This window comes from Pelodiscus sinensis, chromosome 11, assembly GCF_049634645.1.
Source record: "Pelodiscus sinensis isolate JC-2024 chromosome 11, ASM4963464v1, whole genome shotgun sequence".
NCBI lineage: Eukaryota > Metazoa > Chordata > Testudines > Trionychidae > Pelodiscus > Pelodiscus sinensis.
Window position 1 is genome coordinate 24,395,340 of NC_134721.1, and position 21,427 is coordinate 24,416,766.

Below are 21,427 nucleotides of genomic sequence, written 5' to 3' on the forward strand. Positions count from 1 at the left end.
GACCCTTACCCATAAATGAGATGCATCTGCATAGAAATAAAGGAGGTTTTTAAAATAAATGTCTCTGATTGTGAGCAGCATACATGTGGAAAGGGTGTGAGTTGGTAGTTGGGAGTGATGGGTAGGTAGGAAGGGAGAAAGAAGGATGACTATCCAGAAACACAATGAGCTAGACTCTGTGGCTGCGTCTAGACTGGCATGATTTTCCGGAAATGCTTTTAACTGAAAAGTTTTCCGTTAAAAGCATTTTCGGAGAAGAGCATCTAGATTGGCACGGACACTTTTCCGCAAAAGCACTTTTTGCGGAAAAGCGTCCGTGGCCAATCTAGACGCGCTTTTCCGCAAAAAAGCCCCCATCACCATTTTCGCGATCGGGGCTTTTTTGCGCAGAACAAATCTCAGCTGTCTACACTGGCCCTTTTACGCAAAAAGGATTTTTGCCCGAATGGGAGCAGCATAGTATTTCCGCAAAAAGCACTGATTTCTTACAGTAGGAAGTCAGTACTTTTGCAGAAATTCAAGCGGCCAGTGTAGACAGCTGGCAAGTTTTTCCGGAAAAGCGGCTGATTTTCCTGAAAAACTGGCCAGTCTAGACACAGCCTGTATGTTTGGTGGGGTCAAATCTAATCAGAGGTGGTCCAACACTGCTAGTGAATCCCAAGAGTGTATGGAATGGGACCTGTGGTCACTGTATTGTTTCATCCAAAGATGAAATGAAATGGATCAAGATGTCTGCTAAGACTTGTTTTGGCTATAAGCTACATCTCTAGGTGTAGAGTTTAGAGAAGATATGCTGTGGTGAGCCAGCAATTCATCACAATGTATTTAGTTTATAAATTGTCTTGAGATCCATCTGAATGAACACTGTATAAACCGTAGGCCCATTACTATAGAAGTTATTAGAATGATTATTCTGAGAGTGACAAGAGATTCTTTCTGCTCTTTGCTGGTTGTTCTTTTTGGCAGTGACCTGCGTGTCGTGGCCACAGACAAAGTGCCCAGCAATACAGCAGCAAGAGTTTCTCCTGTACAGTTGGTTGGGATTCCTGGGCCTGACTTTCAAAAGGTGCTGTCTTACCTTAGCCCTCATTGCAGCAATGGAAGTAGTGTGTTCTTATTCTCCAGTGAAAATCAGGCTAACAGCCTATAGCTTAGAGAGCAGCAAGTGTTCTCAAACTCCTTGTCCCTGCTGGACTTGGCTGCAGCAAGCCAGTCTTTGTATTTGTTTGGGGTCATGGCTGAACAAGCAATGGCTGAACAAGCAATACAACTGAGAAGTTGTATTGGCATTGCTATGTCAGGCAGGGATGTAAAAACCCCAAACTACCAAACCCTCTGTGACCAATCTAGCTATGCCTACAGATGCACCTCCCCTCCAGCACGGACATAACTATGTTGACAAACAAGGGTTTCCATTAATACAGTTCGCTTTGCTGTGGGAAGTGGTGTTCCTACACCAACAGAAAAACACCTGCAGTTGGTGTAGGCTGCATTGGCTATGCCAACATAACTATGCTGGTATGGTGCCAGTAATGTGTTGGCATCCCAAGAAGCCCTTGAGTCTGACCCTTAAATGGGCAGGATTGTGGCGATGGTCTGTCTGTGTATTTATTAAACACAGTAAAAACACCTTTCAAGTGTCTGAACACGTGTTAGGGTATGAAAATCCTTGTTTGATTGTCCTGTTTCAACTGGCTTCTCTTGCCTCTGCATACACACATTTACATACACCCATTATCTTTACAAAAAATAAAGCCACCCAAATCTCAATTTCCCCAAGCTGAAATGCTTGTTAGCATTAACTAACCATTAAGCTAGGTATGCTGTTTCTGCTCTTGGATCATTTTTATTCAAAGACTTGGCTTTTAGAGGATAAGGTGGGAAGGAACCTCTTAGACCATCTAGTCTAACTCTCATGCCTCAAACAGCAAATACATGTCTCAGTCTGCACAACTGCCTTGAACACCTCTCATCCAGGCAATAGAAGTTTTTCTTTCTGCTCTGCCACATTGTTGTGTGTGGGGGGGACAACTGTGAAGGATCTGACTTCAGAAGGTCTCTAGGTGCTGGTGACATTAATCCCTTCCCTGCCTGGGATGGTGGTCATCTCCTGCAGCAAATGTACAGACTGGACTGTGATTTGCAGCTCTCATCTCTACTCTCCTATGTTCTCACTATTCCACTACATAAAGTCACTTCATAATGGTTACTTCTTTGTTTTCCTTTTCCAAAGTGTAGTGACAATGCACAGGACAGAGCCCAGGACTATGACAGAGCATAGAGGCAGCTCTTCAGCAAACACCTTTACTCTGTTCTGCCAGTACAACTTCTCCTCTGCCTGTAGCATCCCAGGCAAGCGGAACCTTTGCGAATAAATATTGATATTTGTCTATTGTTGGTGTAGCTTTATGAGGTGGACAGATATCTACAGGACCAGGAACTAGGATGAACCTATGAATTCCTTTCCAACTTTATTTCGGGGTTTCAAACTGGATTTCCAGAGGCAGAAGGCTAGTGGCAAAGTCTCTTTGTCATCTAGCTCTGTCTCACTGGCTAGGGTGTATAGGTGGGGGGGGGGGGGGGGGGGAAATGACCAGGAACCTATTAACCAATGGGCTGAACTTAGCAGACAGAGTCTAGGATAAAAGACAAGGGAATGGGACACATCAACACAATCTGTGGAAATGCTCCATTGAGAAACCCATTCAAGTTAACCCTCACCAGGTGGGAAGGGAGAGGGTGTCACAATTCCTACTAGGATGTTGTCCATGGATCTGATGCAGGGGCTATATCTCATATATGGGTCTCCAGGTCACAGTTGTCTGACAAACATAAAACATTCCTCTTCCACTCTTGGTAGATGTGCTGCCCTCTCAACCTCATCAGTGTTCCCAGACTCGTATCCACTGGGATGGAAGAATAACTATTCTATTCTTTTTTTCCACTCCCTGGATGATAATTAGTACAGAGTGTCTCTGTTAATCTATTGTTCCTTTAGCTGCCTGCCTGCTATGCCTGAGAGAGAGAGAGAAAGAGAGAGAGCATGTATGTCTATGAGAGTGTCTATACGGCACAGCTCTTCCTCAGCCTTTAGTTTTTAGGTCATCCTCTCTCATGAATAGCTTCAGTGTCTGATCCTGCTCAGGGCTTTCTAAAGTAGCAGTTGCAGAGTGAAATTAACATGATTCTCATTAATTTCCTTGCTACATTCTGATCTGAATAGCAGAGCACTGAAACTCACCACAAAAGTGTTAACATCAAACTGATACTTCTTGGGAAAGTTACTAGCAGCAGCAGCACAGGTACCGGCACTGAAGATTCAGGAAAATAGAATTTGGTGGTCTCATCTGAAAGATTTTCTTCTAAACCAGTGGTTCTCAACGAGGGGAAGACATATCCTGGGAATATGCAGAAGTCTTCCAGAGGGTACAGCAACTCATCTAGACATTTGCCTAGTTTTACATTGGACTATATAAAAAGACCAGCAAAGTCAGTACAAACTAAAATTCCATATAGACAATGATTTGTTTATATTGCTTTATATATTATACACTGAAATGTTAAGTACAATATTTATATTCCAATTAATTTATTTTATAATTATATGATAAAAATGAGAAAGTAAGCATTTTTTCAGGAATAATGTGCTGTAACACTGTTTTTCTATTTTTAGGTCTGATTTTGTAAGCAAGTAGCTTTTAAGTGAGGTTAAACCAAGAGGAAGGCAAGACAAATCAGACTTCTGAAAGGGGTACAATAGTCTGGAAGGGTTGAGAGCCACAGTTCTAAACCATAAGGGCTAGATACTTTTTTTAAAATGAAAGTTTCAATTTTATCCCACTTACCAGGGAAAGTTTCCTACTCATCACTGGCCAGTGCATTTTTCAATTTTTAGTATAAACTGTAAAATATAGAATTTCTCCATCCCTGTGGTTTCCCAAAGTTTCAGTTTATAATGTGTGTGTCACATCTCTGTATCTTAAAAAGTATGCTACAGTTTATTGCTTTGCTAAAACAGAAATCCATATGCAAGTATCGGAAGGCTGAAAACATTGAGGACTAAAGGAATAATTTAGAAATGCCCCAAGACTATAACTAGTAGTGATGGAATGAAAATATACAAAGGAAAATGTAGACCAACATGAAACATGTCGGCTACGTCTACACTGGCCCCTTTTCCGGAAGGGGCATGTAAATTTCACCTATCGTAGTAGGGAAATCCTACTTCAAAGTAGGAATAAGAGCCTCCGGAAAAGGGCGCTTTTTCCGGAGGATCGGGGCCAGTGTAGACGCTCTTTTCCGGCTTTTTTAAAAGCCGGAAAAAAGCGGCGGACATTTTTATTTAAATGCCGCGGGGGATATTTAAATCCCCCGTGGATTTCCCTACTACGATAGGTGAAATTTACATGCCCCTTCCGGAAAAGGGGCCAGTGTAGACGAGCCCGTCCTGTTTCTAACAGATCTAACAGACTCAGGAACAGCATCTCACAGGGGAAGAGGTGAATGAGTCATCAAAACAGGACAGGACAAAGCATGAGAAAGTATACTGTAGAGCAGTGATCTCCAATCTTTTTAACCACAAGATCACTTTTTCAATTTAAGTGCAATGTAGGATCTACCTCAAACCCAAATGCCCTTCCCCCACTTCCTTCCCATTCCTTCTTTGAGGTCCTGTCCCTTGCACAATCCTTCGCTCAGGCCTCACCCTGCTCACTTCATTTCCCTTCCTCTCCTCTCCTTGCTCACTTTCACCAGGTTGAGGTAGGGGGTTGGAGTGCAGGCTCTGGTCTTGGGCCAAGGGGTTTGGAGTGTGGGAAGTGCTCCAGGCTTAGTACAGGGTGGGGAATTGGGGTTCTGGAGGGGTTTCAGGGTACTTGCTTTGGGAAGGAGTTTGGGTGCAGAGGGACTCCTGTCAGGGGCAGGAGGTTGAGTGTAGGAGGAGGTTCAGGGTTGGGATGGGGTTGAGGAAGCAGACTCTGGCTGGGCACCAGTTAACTGAGACGACTTCTAGGTGGTGAAACAATAGGGTTAAGGCAGGCTTACTCCTGCCCTGGCCTTGCACCACTCATGAAAGCAGCTGGCCTGTACAGCAATGGCTCAATTGGCACCATGTGATGCCCCTCATCTACTGGCCATAGTTCCCTGTTATTGATCAATGGGAGCTGCAGGAGTGATGTTTGCAGGCAAGGACTGCGTGTGGACAGCATGTGCTCTGCCTCTCTCAGGGGCTGCAGGGACAAGCAGTAAAAGAAGTAACAACAACTCCCCAGCTACGTCTACACTCCAGGCTTTTTGTGCAAGAACGCTTGTTCTTGCGCAAAAACTTGTGGCGTGTCTACATTGCATGTGCTTTCTTGCAAGCAAATTTACAGCAAAGCATCGAAAAAGAGGGCTTCTTGCGCAAGAGTTATTCTTCTCCCCATGAGGAATAAGCCCTCTTGCGCAAGAAGGCAGTGTGAATGAGCAACAGAGGTTTCTTGCGCAAGAAACCCCTGTGGCTAAAATGGCCATCAGAGCTTTCTTGCACAAGACAGCGTCCAAAATGCCATGGATGCTCTTGCGCAAAAGCATATGGCAGTGTGAACACACTCTTGCGCAAGAATTTTTGCGCAGAAACTCTTGCGGAAAACAGATCTTGTGCAAAAAGCCTGCAGTGTAGATGTAGCCCCCATGTAGGGTTGCTAGGTGTTCGGTATTCTACTGGACAGTCCGGTATTTGTGCTCTTTGTCCGGTAAAAAAAATCAGAGAATACTGGACATGTGCAATATCTGGTATTCTCTGATTTTTCTGGCTGCGCACTGGACGGAAGCCTGGCGTGGGGAGCGTTTGGAAGGTGGGGCCACGATCAGCACTAGAAGCCTGTGATTGTGCAGAAGCCTGGCAGGGGCGGGGACTCCCAGCCACTCCTGCTGCCCCTGCCAGGCTTCTTTGCAATCACAGGCTCCCCGCGCCAATGGCGGCCCTGCCTCCCAGCCTGGGAGTCCCAGCTGGGAGGCGGGGTTGCGATCACCACTTATCCTGCATTCCTTTTTTTTTTTTTTTTTTTTTAAATCGACCAAAGAATAGGTGACCGGTATTCTTTGGGAGACCATCTGGCAACCCTACCTCCATGTATGTGTTAGGTCAGGAAATGAGAGTGAAGGGCAATGTGTGTTTGTGAGAAAAACAGAGACACATGCAGTGTGTGAGAGTAACAGAGATTTGCATTGCCATGCTCCCTCTATCCCCGTCTCTCTGTTTGAAGATAGGGTACAGAAGTGGGGGGAGGAGGGACACCCTGACGTCAGTGCCCCCCCGTCCACCATTTCACCCTCCCACACATTGCACAACAAGTAGGAGGCTCCCTGGGGAGCAGCTCCAAGGTAGAGGGCAGGAACAGCTGACAATGGGTGAAGGGGCAACCCAAGTGCCACAGCTTGAGAGCTTCCAGGCCAAACCAGTCAGGATCACCTGTCAGAGGCTCCAAGATCTACTGGTTGGTGACCACTGCTGTAGAGAATGATCCTGTACAGGCCAGGGGATGGATATACTGACTGAACTATAATCTCTGTGAGTATCATGCAGTGGAAGGAGCTCCTTATTTATGAATGTATGTTCATTAAGGGAATTTACTAAACAACAATTATGCTTAACAGAAAAATACTTTAATTAAAATCGAGATTGGCCAGCTCAGCAACCTAAATGCTCTGAGGTTGCAAAGCTAAACTGGTGACTATGGTCTGATCTTGGTACATATTTTATACCACGAAAGCTACCAAATAGGGGTATGATTTTTTACTCAAAATAGTTGCATCAGTACAACCTCTAGCATGGACAGAGTTACATAATATAAATGAGTTCCTACTCTACACTTAACAAGTTAGGTTGATATAGCAATACCAGTCTCAGGGGTGTGAAAAATGCTCAAATGCTGAAACTATACTGACCTAGCCCAGTGTAGATGCAGCTATATTGATGGAGGAATGCTTTCATTGGTGCAGTTACATTAGTTTAGGCAGGCGGTGTTCCCACTCTGAAGGAAAATCCCCTTTTGTCTTTGTAGGCTTTGTCTACATTACAGGATTATTCTGGCACATAGCTCTGGGAACCTAGCTATGCAAGAGTAATTTCTGTAGTGTAGACCTACTCCTGGGCTAATTTATTCCCCTTCCCATACTGGAACAAGCTAAATCCATTCACTTGTCCACACTAGGGGGAGTTATACTGCTTTAACTACACGGGTACAGTAAAAGATATACACTGCAGTTTTTTATCAGAGGGGTAGCCGTGTTAGTCTGAATCTGCAAAAGCGACGAGGAGTCCTGTGGCACCTTATAGACTAACTGAAGTGTAGGAGCATAAGCTTTCATGGGCAAAGACCCACTTTGTCAGATGCATGACGAAGTGGGTCTTTGCCCACGAAAGCTTATGCTCCAACACTTCAGTTAGTCTATAAGGTGCCACAGGACTCCTCGTCGCTAATGCAGTTTTTGCGAATAGTCAAAGCAACGTCAGAGATCAGGTATTGACAGGTCAACTTGGAATGAAGCAGGAGGAAGGGGGATTAGATAGACTGCAGCTACAGAACTGTTAGGAGCACAGCACGCAAGAAAACTATATAGCCGTGGTGTCCATCACGCTAGCCACTAACCACATGTGGCTGTTTGGCCGGCTGTGTGGCTATAGCAGTCGCCACTCTAGTGGCGTCTGCTTCAGAACTGGTTGGCGACCAGACTCTAGAACAAACAGGGAACCCCCCCCCAACTATGTTCTAGAGCAGTACCCCTCCCCGCGCCTCATTCTAGAACAGCCTGCCCTATTCTAGAGCCACTCCGCCGCGGCCGGGACGAGGGGCTGCTTGTCGGTCTCGCTCCTCCCAGGCGCCGGGGCGGGACGGGGGCGGAGAGCAGGGCCGGGCTTCGCAGTGTCAGCGCCCTTCCGCAGTGTTTACATCCGCCGCCGCCGCCGCTCGCCTGTCCCGGTCCGGCCCGTCCCCGTCCCGCCGCTGCCCCCGGCAGAGCCAATGCAGCGGCGCCGCCCCTCGCCCCGGCCATGGACACCAGCGACCTGTTCACCAGCTGCAAGAAGGGGGACGTGAGCCGCGTGCGGTGAGGCCGGGCCGGGCCCTGATCGGGGGGAAAGGGCCGGGGCAGCGGGGCTTAAGGGGGGAGGCTGGGGCAAAGGGGGTGCAGGAAGCGGGGAGCTGGGAGGATGAGGCCAGGACACCGGGGCTACGGGCTAGGTCCTGGGGGCAGCGGCATGGGGATAGGAGCCAGGGACATGGGGGCTACAGGCCAGGCTGGGAGGGGGGCAGGGACACAGGGCCTATGGGCCAGGTTGTGGGGGGGACGTTGGGGCTATGGGCCAGGTTGGGGGGGTCAGAGACACTGGGGCTATGGTCACTGGGCCTATGGGCCAAGCTGTGAGGGGGCAGGGGCATGGGGGCTATGGGCTAGGCTGTGAGGGGGGCAGGGACACGGGGGCTATGGGCCAGGCTGTGAGGGGGGCAGGGACACGGGGGCTATGGGCCAGGCTGTGAGGGGGGCAGGGACACGGGGGCTATGGGCCAGGCTGTGAGGGGGGCAGGGACACGGGGGCTATGGGCCAGGCTGTGAGGGGGGCAGGGACACGGGGGCTATGGGCCAGGCTGGGAGGGGGGCAGGGACACGGGGGCTATGGGCTAAGCTGTGAGGGGGGCAGGGACATGGGGGCTATGGGCCAGGCTGTGAGGGGGCAGGGACACGGGGGCTATGGGCCAGGCTGTGAGGGGGGCAGGGACACGGGGGCTATGGGCCAGGCTGTGAGGGGGCAGGAGTTTGGGGGCCAGGCTGCAGGGGCATGAGGCAGAGGTGCTGGAACTAGGCGTGTGGGGGATGGGTGCTGCAGCACCACCTTGGTTGAAGAGGTTTCCATTATATACAGCGTTTCCAGTTTGGTTCAGCACCCTTGCTGAGTGATGTTTCTTCATTCCTTAACACAAGTATCAGCTCCCTGCCCCTCTGGGAATAGGCTTGAGTTCAGAGAGGTGGGAGTAGGAGGTGACTGAGCTGAAGTAGCAGTATAATGTTGCTAGGCATTTCTGTAGTGCTTTGTCCCTACAAAATGCTTTATGTGTATTAACTTCAATACATCCCAGGAGGGAGTCAGCATGAACACTTTGCTTTTACAGCTCATGAACTGAAATGCAGAAAGGTTGAATACCTTGCCCAGGGTCATCCAGCGATTCAGAGATCCTAGGCCTGTACTGGTGTCTGAGGATAGGTAGGTAGAGGGTCTTGTGAGTACTTATCCTAAACCTGATACTGACTCACTGTGTGACCTTGGACAAGACACCTGCAAGACATATTGCAGTATGTCTACACTGCAATAAAAGACCACCAGCAGGGTTGTAGCTGGCCTGGGTCAGTTGACTCAAGGTCATGGAACTTGGACTGTGGGGCTATAAAATTGCATTGTAGATGTTTGGGCTCAGGCACCAAATGAGTGCTTCTAGTGCAAAGAGAGAGCATGGGGGTTAATGCTGGGTTGAGCCTGGACTGAGCCAGCCTGTCTGCCAGCCTGCTAAAAAATTTACTTGTGGGGGTGTATGTGTTGCATGTAGTTGATAGCGCTAATGGATAAGCATCCACTTATCGGTTATTCGTTTAGTCGACTACACTGTTATATTCCTGATGCTAACGTGGGCTAGGAATTTTGTAAGAGATGTTTTTTCCTATTACGCAGCAGACCATTTCCCCTCTGTCACTGAATGCTCATTTCATTGGGCTGCCTACATTTATTGCCTAGAAGTTAACAATCTGACTTTGTAATATAACATTACCATGTTGCTTCCTGACTAAGTCTGTGGTCTGGAGAGTACAGGAGCTAGTATTTATAAGAATTCTTAGTTTGTCTAGTTGTGAATATCAGCTAGCCCATTGAGGCCTGAAACGGCTGATGGCTTTAGACAGCAGTCAGAACATCAAGAGAGAGATGGATGAAAAGAGAAGTCACAAAAAAGTATAAACATGCTTTTTCCAAGTTGTTGGGTGTACAGGCAGTCCCCGGGTTACGTACAAGATAGGGACTGTAGGTTTGTTCTTAAGTTGAATTTGTATGTAAGTCGGAACTGGTACATATTGTAGGGGAAACTCTAGCCAAACATTTCTTCAGAGCTCAGTTTTATTCTCCCACACCTCACTTCCCTCAGTCCTTTATTCTCAAGCTGAGGTGTCTGCTGAGAAAAGCCGCTCCGCGTCTCCCTGGTCTGCTGGGGGGAAGCAGCTAGTTGCCTCACCCCGTTTGTAAGTAGGGATCTGATGTAAGTTGGATCCATGTAACCCGGGGACTGCCTGTACTGTGTTTTTCTACCCCAATGTATTTGGCTCTGCTTAGTTTGATATATTTCTTAAAAGGTCAAACATCAACTGGTCCTACCATGCATCATTCACAAACAACCAGTGTAGCACAGCTGTTTATAGTAACCCTCCTTTTCTTTCCTGCTGGTCCCTTTCTAGCATAATTTGATACCAGTGCAAATATAATCCCCTTCGATATGATTTAAAGAATAAATCATGTCAAACCAATCTGATAGCTTTCTTTGATACGATAACGAGTCTTGTGGATAAGGGAGAAGTGGTGGATGTGGTATACCTAGATTTTAGTAAGGCATTTGAAACGGTCTCGGATAATATTCTTATCAATAAACTAGGCAAGTACAACTTAGATGGGGCTACTGTAAGGAGGGTGCATAACTGGCTGGATAACTGTACTCAGAGAGTAGTCACAATCCTGCTGGAAAGGTATAACAAGTGGGGTTCCGCAGGGGTCTGTTTTGGGACCGGCTCTGTTCAATATCTTCATCAACAATTTAGATATTAGAATAGAAAGTACGCTTATTAAGTTTGCAGATGATACCAAGCTGGGAGGGGTTGTGACTGCTCTGGAGGATAGGGTCATAATTCAAAATGATCTGAACAAATTGGAGAAATGGTCCGAGGTAAACAGGATGAAGTTTAATAAAGACAAATGCAAAGTGCTCCACTTAGGAAGGAACAATCAGTTTCACACATACAGAATGGGAAGCGACTGTCTAGGAAGGAGTATGGCAGAAAGGAATCTAGGGGTTATAGTGGACCACAAGCTGAATATGGGTCAGCAGTGTGATGCTGTTGCAGAAAAAGCAAACATGATTCTGGGATGCATTAACAGGTGTGTTGTGAACAAGATACGAGAAGTCATTCTTCCGCTCTGCTCTGCGCTGGTTAGGCCTCAGTTGGAGTATTGTGTCCAGTTTGGGGCACCGCATTTCAAGAAAGATGTGGAGAAACTGGAGAAGGTCCAGAGAAGAGCAACAAGAATGATTAAAGGTCTAGAGAACATGACCTATGAAGGAAGGCTGAAATAAATGGGTTTGTTTAGTTTAGAAAAGAGAAGACTGAGGGGGGACATGATAGCCGTTTTCAGGTATCTAAAAGGGTGTCATGAGGAGGGAGAAAACTTGTTCATCTTGGCCTCTGAGAATAGAACAAGAAGCAATAGGCTTAAACTGCAGCAAGGGAGGTTTAGATTGGACATTAGGAAAAAGTTCCTATCTGTCAGGTAGTTAAATACTGGAATAAATTGCCCAGGGAGGTTGTGGAATCCCCATCTCTGGAGATATTTAAGAGTAGATTAGATACATGTCTATTAGGGATGGTCTAGACAGTATTTGGTCCTGCATGAGGGCAGGGGCCTGGACTCAATGACCTCTCAAGGTTCCTTCCAGTCCTAGTATTCTATGATTCTATGATATTGGAAAGTGAGTGTTAAGGATACCTCTATGATGATCGATCATGCCATCTCATTATAATATATATTATCTAAAGATAGGGGTGAATAGTTTCTTTGCTGATGGTACTAGTAACTCTGCAAAGCATTGGAATGTTAAATTCAGAATGGTAGACTCATAGACTAAGGTAAGAAGAGGCCATCATAATCTTATAGTCTGACCTCCAGCACATTGCAGGCCATAGACCTTCACCCACCCACTCCTGTAATAGACCTAGAACTTCTGTCTGAGCTACTGAAATCCTCAAATCATGATACAACAACTTCAAATTACAGAGCCCCCACCATTTCATCATGTTCCCATTACACCTTTGGTGTTTAGGGCAGCAGCAAAGATCCTTTACTCCTGTCTTTTTCTAACATGTTTTTTAATGGTTCGCTAGCTGTGGCCAAGGTTTTTCAGCTTGGTTTCCACCGCTCTTTTCTATGTTGTTTTCAGATGACTCATGCCCATACTTAAAGGAAGGCAACTACCAAGCCCCCTACCCCCCATGCCATCTCTGCCAGTCTGACCCAGGGAAAATTGCTCAAGTCTGTCGGGAACGTGGAACTAGTTAACAGACCAACATTCTTTTCCTAGCTCTGCCATTGACCAATTAGGAGACCTTGGGCCAAGCACTATATTGTTTGTGACTCAGTTTCCCCTTGTCTTGTGTGTTTTGATTGCAAGCTCTTTGGGTCTGTAACTGTGTTCTTCTTGTTGTATGTATAGGGCTTAACACACCAGGGCGCTGTTTTCAGTTGAGGCCACTAGGTGTTGCTGTAATACAAATAATGGATAATTTATTAATCTTATGAGTAGACCCATGTTATTGTTAAATCAGGAGTTATTATTGTAAAAGAGAACAGGACTTTTAATCCCCAGCAGAAACAGTTGGGATGGAGAAGAGTCTGGGACTTCTGTATCAAGCAGAGTTAAAGTCAGTTACGTTAGTTCTGAAAGTAAATCTGCTCCCTTGCACATGAAATGCAATTAAATTTGCAGTAAATGCAGTCACAGTACAATATCCTGTCCTGTTTTAATCAGATCAGTTTTAGACAAGACTAGAAGAGATACATTAACGTAAGAGCCAGGCTCAGTTGGAGAACAGATGGGGCGGTCTGTACTATGACCAGCTCTTGTGATGCTTTCTTTCCTTGCTCACTAGAATGATAAACCAGATACTGTATTTTCAAGGTTCATACTTTGTTATGGTTTGTAACAGCACTGGTTATGAGTTGACGCCATGGTTTTGTTTCATATTTTTCAGTCCTCCAGTTTTATTTAGCTATGGGAGCACCCATGATGTCGTAGGTACTTTACAAAGGTCCAAGAAGGGTGACCTTTGCTTTGAGGAGCACACAGTCTAAGGACAAACAAGCAAATAGAGGTTTGGGGAACAAGAGTAGGCCATTTGGATATAAGTTAGCACAATTTACTGTGAGCAGTGTAGCAGAAGTGGATCTTTGAGAGACTTAAATTGTGACTCTAGTGTGGCCTTGCCGATGAGTTGTTTGAAGTTGTACCAGACAGAAGTGCTGAACGAAAGAAGGCATGGAGGTAATTGTAGGAGAAGTGGACCAGGCTGGGAATGCTGGAATAGTGGAAGGGGTGAGGAGGTAATGTGAACCTTCACAGCAGCGGCTAAATAGGAAGGGCAGAGTTATGTGGAGTTTTCAGGGTGGTTAGAGGAATCAGCTTTTTGATGCAGAAGCAAATGGAAGTGATCAAAGAGAGGACTGACATGATCAAAATGATGGGGATGAAAATGACTTGAATAGACTGAAGAGGTTTGGTGTGTGTTCGGAAGGCCAGAGAGAAGAATGTTGCAGTAATTGGGATAGGCTATAATGAAACACTAGATAGGAGATAAGTCTGTGGAGAAGGGGAGGGGAATGGAGGGGAAAGGACAGCTCTCAGAGATGCCAAAGAGCAATAAGTGTTGGGGAGTTGGATATGACCTGAATGTGTGGGGCAAGAGAGAGAGGAGTCAATTGTAACCCCCTAGTGACAGGAAGAATGGTATCATTGTCTTTGGTAGAAGAGAAGGTTGGAAGTGGGCAGGAAGAAGGGACGTTAACTAGTTAACCGGTAGGCTTACTGATAAGCCTGAGGCTTTCTAGTATGCTTACAAGTTAACCAGCCTTTGCCAGTTAACTCTAGCAGTGCCAGCCATGCTGGGTCAGAGCAACCCTAACCACAGTGGGGCTGACCGGCCAGGTGGCAGAGCCTAGGTTAAACTGGTTAACTGGTTAAGTGCTATTGATTAATCAGTTAACTGTTTTAACATCTGTATCAGGAAGAAAATCTGTTTTTGGCTATGTTACATTTTAAGAGTTTTTGGTCAGTTATGAGCAATTGTTCAGCAACAACTGTTGCAGAAGAACTTGGAGGTGGTTTTTTAAAGTGGTCTGGCTTGGTCAGTGATTTATCACGTTTGGCTCTGAAAGCTGTGGACTTGAGTCCACTGTCAGAGCCAGCATGGATGCCACAATGCAGTATCAGTGAGACAGATTGCATTGGTACAACTGCTGTCCTCAAGTGGGTGGTTAAACTGAGGTCATTTCAAAAGCTCTCTGATGGTTGCACAGTTGGAAGATAAAGATGCCAGGGTACTTTTTAAAATTTATTACTGTACAGACCCAAAAGCTACATCTCCTGGAGGAGCAGATGTGACACAACATGTATCTAGAAGAAATTTTAACTTTTTTTTCTTTTTTCTCCTCTTCTTTTTTCAGGTATCTTCTTGAACAGAGAGATGTGGAAATAAATGTCCGGGATAAATGGGACAGTACCCCTTTGTGAGTGTTACAGCCTAGAGCTCCAGTGTGAGGTATTTGGGGGAGGGAAGGTGGGCGATTACACATATGAAATCTTTAGGAAACCTGTCTGGTTGGATCCTCTGTTGAATATTCTACCTTTTGTGCAACCAGGTGCATGCTTGTCTAGCCACTGAGGTAATGGATATAATAATCTGAATGGGACATGTTAGGGAAGTGCCAGAAGAATCCCATAGCAGACAATGGATTACTGTCTCTGCCTCTGAAGTGGGGCGTGGTGACTGATTTGGAAGCATACAGGAACTCTGCACAATAGTGTGAGACAGGCAGTGAAGAATTCTATGTTCCCTCAGTCTGGTAGGAGGTCTGTGCACATTAAACACTGATGCCTTTAGACATCTGCAATGTATTCTAAAGACTGAATATCTTTCAGAAGGCCTGTTCAAAAATTAAGCAGCAAAGATGAAAGAGGTGGTGGTGTTTGAGTGCCAGAAGAACATGAGGCACATGATCTTAGTTGATCTCCAGGCACTGCTATAATAAACATGAGTCCCTGGAAGTTTACAATCCAAATAGGCAACATGTAGTCAAAGGAAAGGAGATCGGATGGAATGAGAATGAAGGTGAGGTGAGGCTATGCATGTGTCCTGTTTTGGATGATTTTGTGAAGGCAGGATGAAGATTTTACAAGCCTCCTTGCAGTACTGTGCCAGGGAGAATAGTAGAGGCATTGTAGACAGGGCATGAAAGATGGTGTGGAGACAAGCATGGGTGAAATAGTGGGAATGTGTAGTCTACTAACCATTGGGAATTAGGAGTCAAGACTTAGGAGTTAATTTTCAGCTCTTTTACTAACTTACTGCGTGATCTTGGATAAGTCACTTCTTCTCTCTCTGCTTTCCTGATGGAAAAGTCTCCTAGAATTCAGTAGGGATCAAACCATAAATAGGGTTCTAAAATGACTGCAACACTAGTAGAACTACATAGAGGCTAAGGTATCTTCATTAGCTTTCTGGATAAGTCAAAACACCTATAAAAAGTTTCTCATGTATTTCATTCTATAAGACTTTTCTCTAAGGGCCATTTTTATCTGTCTGTAAAATGAGGATAACACCTACTACTTTGAGGTGTTATAGGCTTCGTTGATATTTATAGTGTAATTTGAGGTCTTCAAGTGAAAGGTGCAAGAGGAGCATAAAGTACTTGAGTTGTAGAAAGATGTCAAAAGGAAAATACATCCATCCTAAAAGGAGATTGGGGACCTGGGTTTACCGTACTTTTGACATACAGCATTTTAAGTGTGCAATAATAAATGTGTCTGCTGAAGAAGCAGGAGTATATGTGTGTGTGCGTGTGTGTTTTTTTGGGGCAGTGGGGCATGGAATTGCAGGGTGCACATGGAATAAACTAATGAACTAAGTTTGGCAACTTAGTGCAGTATGGGCCCTGTTGAGGAAAACAGGCCTCTTGAGGCATCATGATACACTCTTAAAACGACAAAAGTTTCACTTGTATTTCTGACTTCTTTCTCTTGTTAATTAACAGATACTATGCTTGTCTCTGTGGCCATGAGGAGCTTGTACGCTATCTTCTAGCCAGTGGTAAGAGGGTGTTGGGCTCATGCTGTTCTTTTCAAGTATCTGCCCAATTTCTTACTTTCAATTTAGCATTTGCTGCTGCTGTGTGTAGAAGGCTACATTCCTTTAACTGTTGCCTGCAGAGCCACATCATAATATAATCAAACCCCCAATTAAAAAAAATTGACTGTTGTAGGAATTTGCTGATGTCCCCTTTATAGATCACTTACCTCTTGGGCTTTCTATAGGGAAAGTTCTTTTTTTCTTTTCCTGGTGGCAGCAAGTTCACCACATGAAATTGATGAGTTAGGGGCTCTAGTGAGGGCTGCCTACAGTTAGAGTAGACTTTGTGGGAGTGTGGTGCTGTTATAATGTCAGAACTGGACCGTAGTCAATGAATCACATGAGCAAGCTTTTTCCTCCTCCTCCTCCTTTATGGTCTTTTTTTGGGGGAGGCGGGGGTTGCGTGTGAAGTGATCTGAAGCCAACATCCCAAGTAAGGGAAAAAAATACATAGGTAAAAGTTGCAGACCAAGCTGGGTGAGTAAACATCTCAAACAGGTGATTTAAGAGAAAGCGGAAAGCCTACAAGGGATGGAAGGGATCAGCAAGGAAAACTATACCTTGGAGGTTAAAAAGTCTTAGGGGGTAGCCGTGTTACAGCGTGTCTATACTTACTGGAAGATTGACATTCTGGAGGTCAATCTTCTGATGTTCGATTTAGCGGGTCTAGTATCGACCCTCTAAATCGAATGCTGAGGGTAGTTCTTTGTGGTGTCCAGTACTCCTCCTTTTGCAAGGAGTAAGGGAAGCCGCCAAGGCTTAGCTTAAGGTAGGCCTACTCCGGCTATGCATTTTATGTAGCTGAAGTTGCCTACCTTAAGCTGATCTTCCTGGTCTAGTGTAGACCAGGCCTTAGTCTGTAACTTGAAAAACAATGAGTAGTCCCGTGGCACCTTATAGACAAACAAATACATAGAATCATGAGCTTTCATGGGTAAAACTCACTTCATCAGATGAATTGAAGTGAAAATAACAGAATCCAAGGTCTCTATCAGTGGTTCCCAGCCTTTATGCTGAAAACTGGCAAACCCATTCATAAGCTTTTGGCGGACCAGTAACATTTTATTTGCATATTCATTATGGTAATTAATTTTAAGAGGTCACATGTTGTTTTACATCGCATCTGTACACACACAATACATGTCGTTGTAATGGATCAGAGTTTGTAGATATCTACAGAAGACCCTGACCAAAAATGAGATGTCAAAATAGTTTGTTTCGATGCTTGCAAAACCAAATCATTTTAACATGAATGAAAGTTTTGGTTTTAGGGTTGATTGGTGTGTGTGTTTCCCGCCCAAAACTATTTGCCAGTTTCACTCCAACATTTGTGACAGGTTTGGGCGCCCCCCTGAACAATGCTTTTGGCAGGAAATTTAGTGTTTGCCAAAACTCCTCCCGTGGCTCTAGTCGGGATGAGTCAGCTCTGGGTCTGGCCATTTTCCCTCACAGCCAGCCCAACACTGCTTCCCTCAGCCTTCGGGGAAGCTGCTGAAAGGGCTAGTGCGAGCCTTTCTCCAGGGTGCTCACAGGCACGTGAGCATTTCCATGGGGGGACAGGGGTAGAAGAGGCCTTGCCAGCCCCAAAGAACCTAGGTCTTGGTACCTTGCTTCCCCTGGCTGCCCAGTGGACATGCTGACTACTTGGGTGGTGCTGCAGCTTGTGCAACAGCTACCACGCAAAGCTGCTCCGGCCCCCACTCCTGCCATGCAGGTAGCGAGTGCTGCTCAGGCCACGTTCCTGGCCTGCTCATCACTATCAGCGCCCTGAAGCTGGAGGTGGGAGAGGACGTGATAACACGTCTGCGAGCAAATTTCCTCCTGACTGCCACTCTGTCTCCTATTCCCTGCTGGCCAGTGCCCAGCGCCCCCCCCCCCTTTGCCCTGCCCAGGGCAGTTACCTCCTCCACTCCCCATGGACAGCAGCTCCTGGAGGCAGCGAGACCTTCCTTCTGCGCCACTGGTTCCCAGCCCCATGCACAGCACTTCTTTCCATACGTGCCGGTGGGTGGGGGGAGGGGGGAAAGCAGGTGAGGAGTTAGATGTCAAAGGGGCTCCGCTCTAGCCACAGCTCTGCCTGCAGCCCGGAGGAGCCAGTGCTGTTTGGGGTGGGGCAGCCCGCGGGACTCAGCATTATCTTGCAGCCTAGGAGTGGATTTGGCAGGGACAGTGCGTTTCTACATGGCATGGGTGTGGCCTAGTAGAGTGCCACGGTCCCACAGTCAGTGGTTTGCAGCCCAGCACTGGATTGTGGCTTGGCAGTTGGGAACCACTGGTGTATATATAATAGCAAAAGTAGTAACATGTCAATTATAGGACCTGTATTAATGAAGCTAATTTAATAGGTGGGATGTGTCCCATTCATAGCTTCTGATATTGAAAATGCGAATGTCAAAAGCAGGGGAAACTGCAAGTATAAGGCTAAAGTGAGAGCTGTCTAAAGCCAAGCAGAGTTTGACCTTGCAAAGGGAATTGAAACAATAGCAAAAGGTTCTAGAAATAAGAAAAGAAGTGGGATCTCTAAGCATTGAGGATGGGGCGGGGTGGAGATTAAAGATTATCTGCCTATGGTTCAATACCTAAACAGTTTGTTTTAGTTTTTTAATGACGCTAATGAAGAGCTGAAAGGCAGTGTCCTGGTGGCTAATGACAGAGAGAATAGGGAGTTAGAAATGACCACATCCAAGGTGGAAGTCAAACTCAAACAACTTAATGGGACTCAATCAGGGGGCCCAGATTATCAGGATCTGGCACATGAAGTTGCAAGCCCGATGGCAAGGATTTTTAGTGAATCTTTATACTTGTGGACTGCACACTATGATTAGAGAATTGCTAATATAGTCTCTTTTTTTAAGGGGGGGGGATGAAACAGGAAACTATATGCCTGTTAGTTTGACCTCAGTTGTATGCAAAGTCTTAGAGCAAATTTTAAAGAGAAAGTCATTAAGGACCTAGAGGTGAATGGTAATTGGGATAAAACACAACATGGTTTTAAAAAAGTAGATTGTACTAAACCAACCTGATCTCCTTGCTGGAAAAGGTAACTGATTTTTTAGACAAAGGAAATGCAGTAGATTTAATCTACCTGGATGTCCATAGGACATTTGATACAGTCCATGTGGGAAATTATTATTTAAACTGGAGAAGGTGGATAAGGAAATGGCTAAATATTCTGAAGTTGAACTGTCAGGCTGGAAGGAGGTTACTAGTGGAGTTCCTCAGATATTCGTCTTAGGACCAATCTTAGCATTTAGCATTTTTATTAATGACTTTTGCACAAGAAGTGAGAGCATGTGAAGAAAATTTGCCAAATGACACAAAGTTGGGAGGTATTATCAATATGCAGGAGGCTGGATGGTGATCTGGATGACCATATAAAATGGAATATAGAAATGGGATGAAATATAATAATGAAAAGTACCAGGTCATGCATTTAGGGACTAACAACAAGATTTTTTGCTATACGCTGGAAACTGATCAGTTGGTAATGTCAAAGGAGGAGAAAGACCTGGGCATATTGGTCAATCAGTGGATGACTATGAGCTTTCAGGATGATGTGGCCATGAAAAAAGGCTAATGTAGTCCTAGGATTCATCAGGCAAGGTATTTCCGGTAGAGATAGGGAAATGTTAGTACAGTACCATTATACTTCCTCTGGAATACTGTATGCAATTCTGGTCTCTCGTATTTAAGAAAGATGATTATAAACTGGAACAGGCACAGAGGAGGACTACTAGAATGATCAGACTGGAATGGAAAATTGTTCTCAGAATCTTGTGGCTAATAGCATCATGCGTACAGTGAGTTTCTTAATCTTGAATGCTGTTGGATTTATGCCAGGTTTTAGGCCTAGATCCTCCTGTCACAGATGATAAGATTAAAGGAACATACATGCCCTGGCTTATTCATGAAGGAGCTATTTTCGCGATCGGGGCTTTTTTGCGCAAAACAAATCTGAGCTGTCTACACTGGCCCTTTTGTGCAAAAGCTTTGCGCAAAAGGACTTTTGCCCAAATGGGAGCAGCATAATATTTCCGCAAGAAGCACTGATTTCAGACAGTAGGAAGTCAGTGTTCTTGCGGAAATTCAAGCGGCCAGTGTAGACAGCCGGCAAGTTTTTCCGCAAAAGCAACTGCTTTTGCGGAAAAACTTGCCAGTCTAGACACAGACATTCAGTGAGGGAGCCATCTTCTAGTGCTATGTCTGTCTTGCCATGTAACGCCTATTGCCATTTTGCAGGTGCAAAATGTGAAGCAAACACCTTTGATGGGGAGCGTTGTTTGTATGGGGCTTTGAGTGATGCCATCCGACGTGTGTTGAAGGAATACAAGCAGATCACAGCGAAGTGCATGAAGAGAGATTATTACGATGTCTTCTTGCAGCGGTAAGTGATGTAGCAGCTCATCAGCACATTTCAGAATCCCAGACTGGATGTCAGCTAGGTTACTTGAATGTGCCATTCAGGGTTAAACTATTTGCAGGGTGATCAGTGCCCTGCCTCATTCTGTACACGCTTTCACATACCTGGTCAAATTAAGCAAAGCTTCAAACGTACTCATGGCTCAGTTCCTCAACCTGTCACTCCGAGTGCAGAGATGGGGGGCCAGCTAGTAGAATAAACTCTGTAAAACCTGTCTCTATGACTCCCAGAGACAAACTTGTTCCATCTCAGTCCCCCTGAGATCCAAAAAGACACTGACTGATTTTCTTGCTGCCACACCCAAGTGACTAAAAGAAAATATAAAATAAACCCTTTTCCAGAGAAGAGATCACTTGGGAATCTCCTTCCTAAAGTAAAGCTCTTTCCCCTACTCCCAACTTCTGTTTTTCTTGGTGTTTGAAAACAGAGGGAATCGGCACAGAACAATGGACTCTGCCTGGGTAACTAGGCACGTAAACTTCAGGATGCAACAATCAACCAATGCCAGTTAATCAAAACACAAAGAAAAACTCTTTTATTATCAAAACAAAACTATTGTTGTAAGCATAGTAAATGACTAGGTGTTAGATAACTATGAAGTGACATAGACGCGGGGAAAATCCCTGGGCTGTAATCCTTAGTGACAAAGGAGAAAAACAATTGGCCAGCTCAGATATGATTTTCAAACCCCCTGAACAAGGAAAACAATAAACCCTGATGGACTATCTAAACTTTTCCCTATTTACACATTTCAAGAAGTCCATTCTTGGAGAGAGAGCCCATCTCCTTCAATACTTGGGAGAAACTGCTCTGATTTCA

General features: G+C 45.4%; 1 protein-coding gene across 3 annotated transcripts in view; it reads left to right on the top strand.

Moving 5' to 3' along the window:
* Nucleotides 1–7,854: 7,854 nt before the first annotated feature.
* ABTB1 (ankyrin repeat and BTB domain containing 1) overlaps nt 7,855–21,427 on the top strand; it is a 55,082-nt gene continuing 41,509 nt past the window's right edge. The window contains exons 1-4 of one of the 3 annotated variants that reach the window (XM_075938800.1): nt 7,855–8,088; nt 14,507–14,569; nt 16,094–16,149; nt 20,428–20,572. In XM_075938800.1, coding sequence (XP_075794915.1) covers nt 8,033–8,088; nt 14,507–14,569; nt 16,094–16,149; nt 20,428–20,572 — 320 coding nt within the window. In that variant the 5' untranslated portion in view covers nt 7,855–8,032. Of the gene's footprint in view, nt 8,089–9,224; nt 9,242–14,506; nt 14,602–16,093; nt 16,150–20,427; nt 20,573–21,427 lie in introns of those variants that run through there. The other 2 variants (XM_075938802.1, XM_075938801.1) reach the window with 2 other exon arrangements.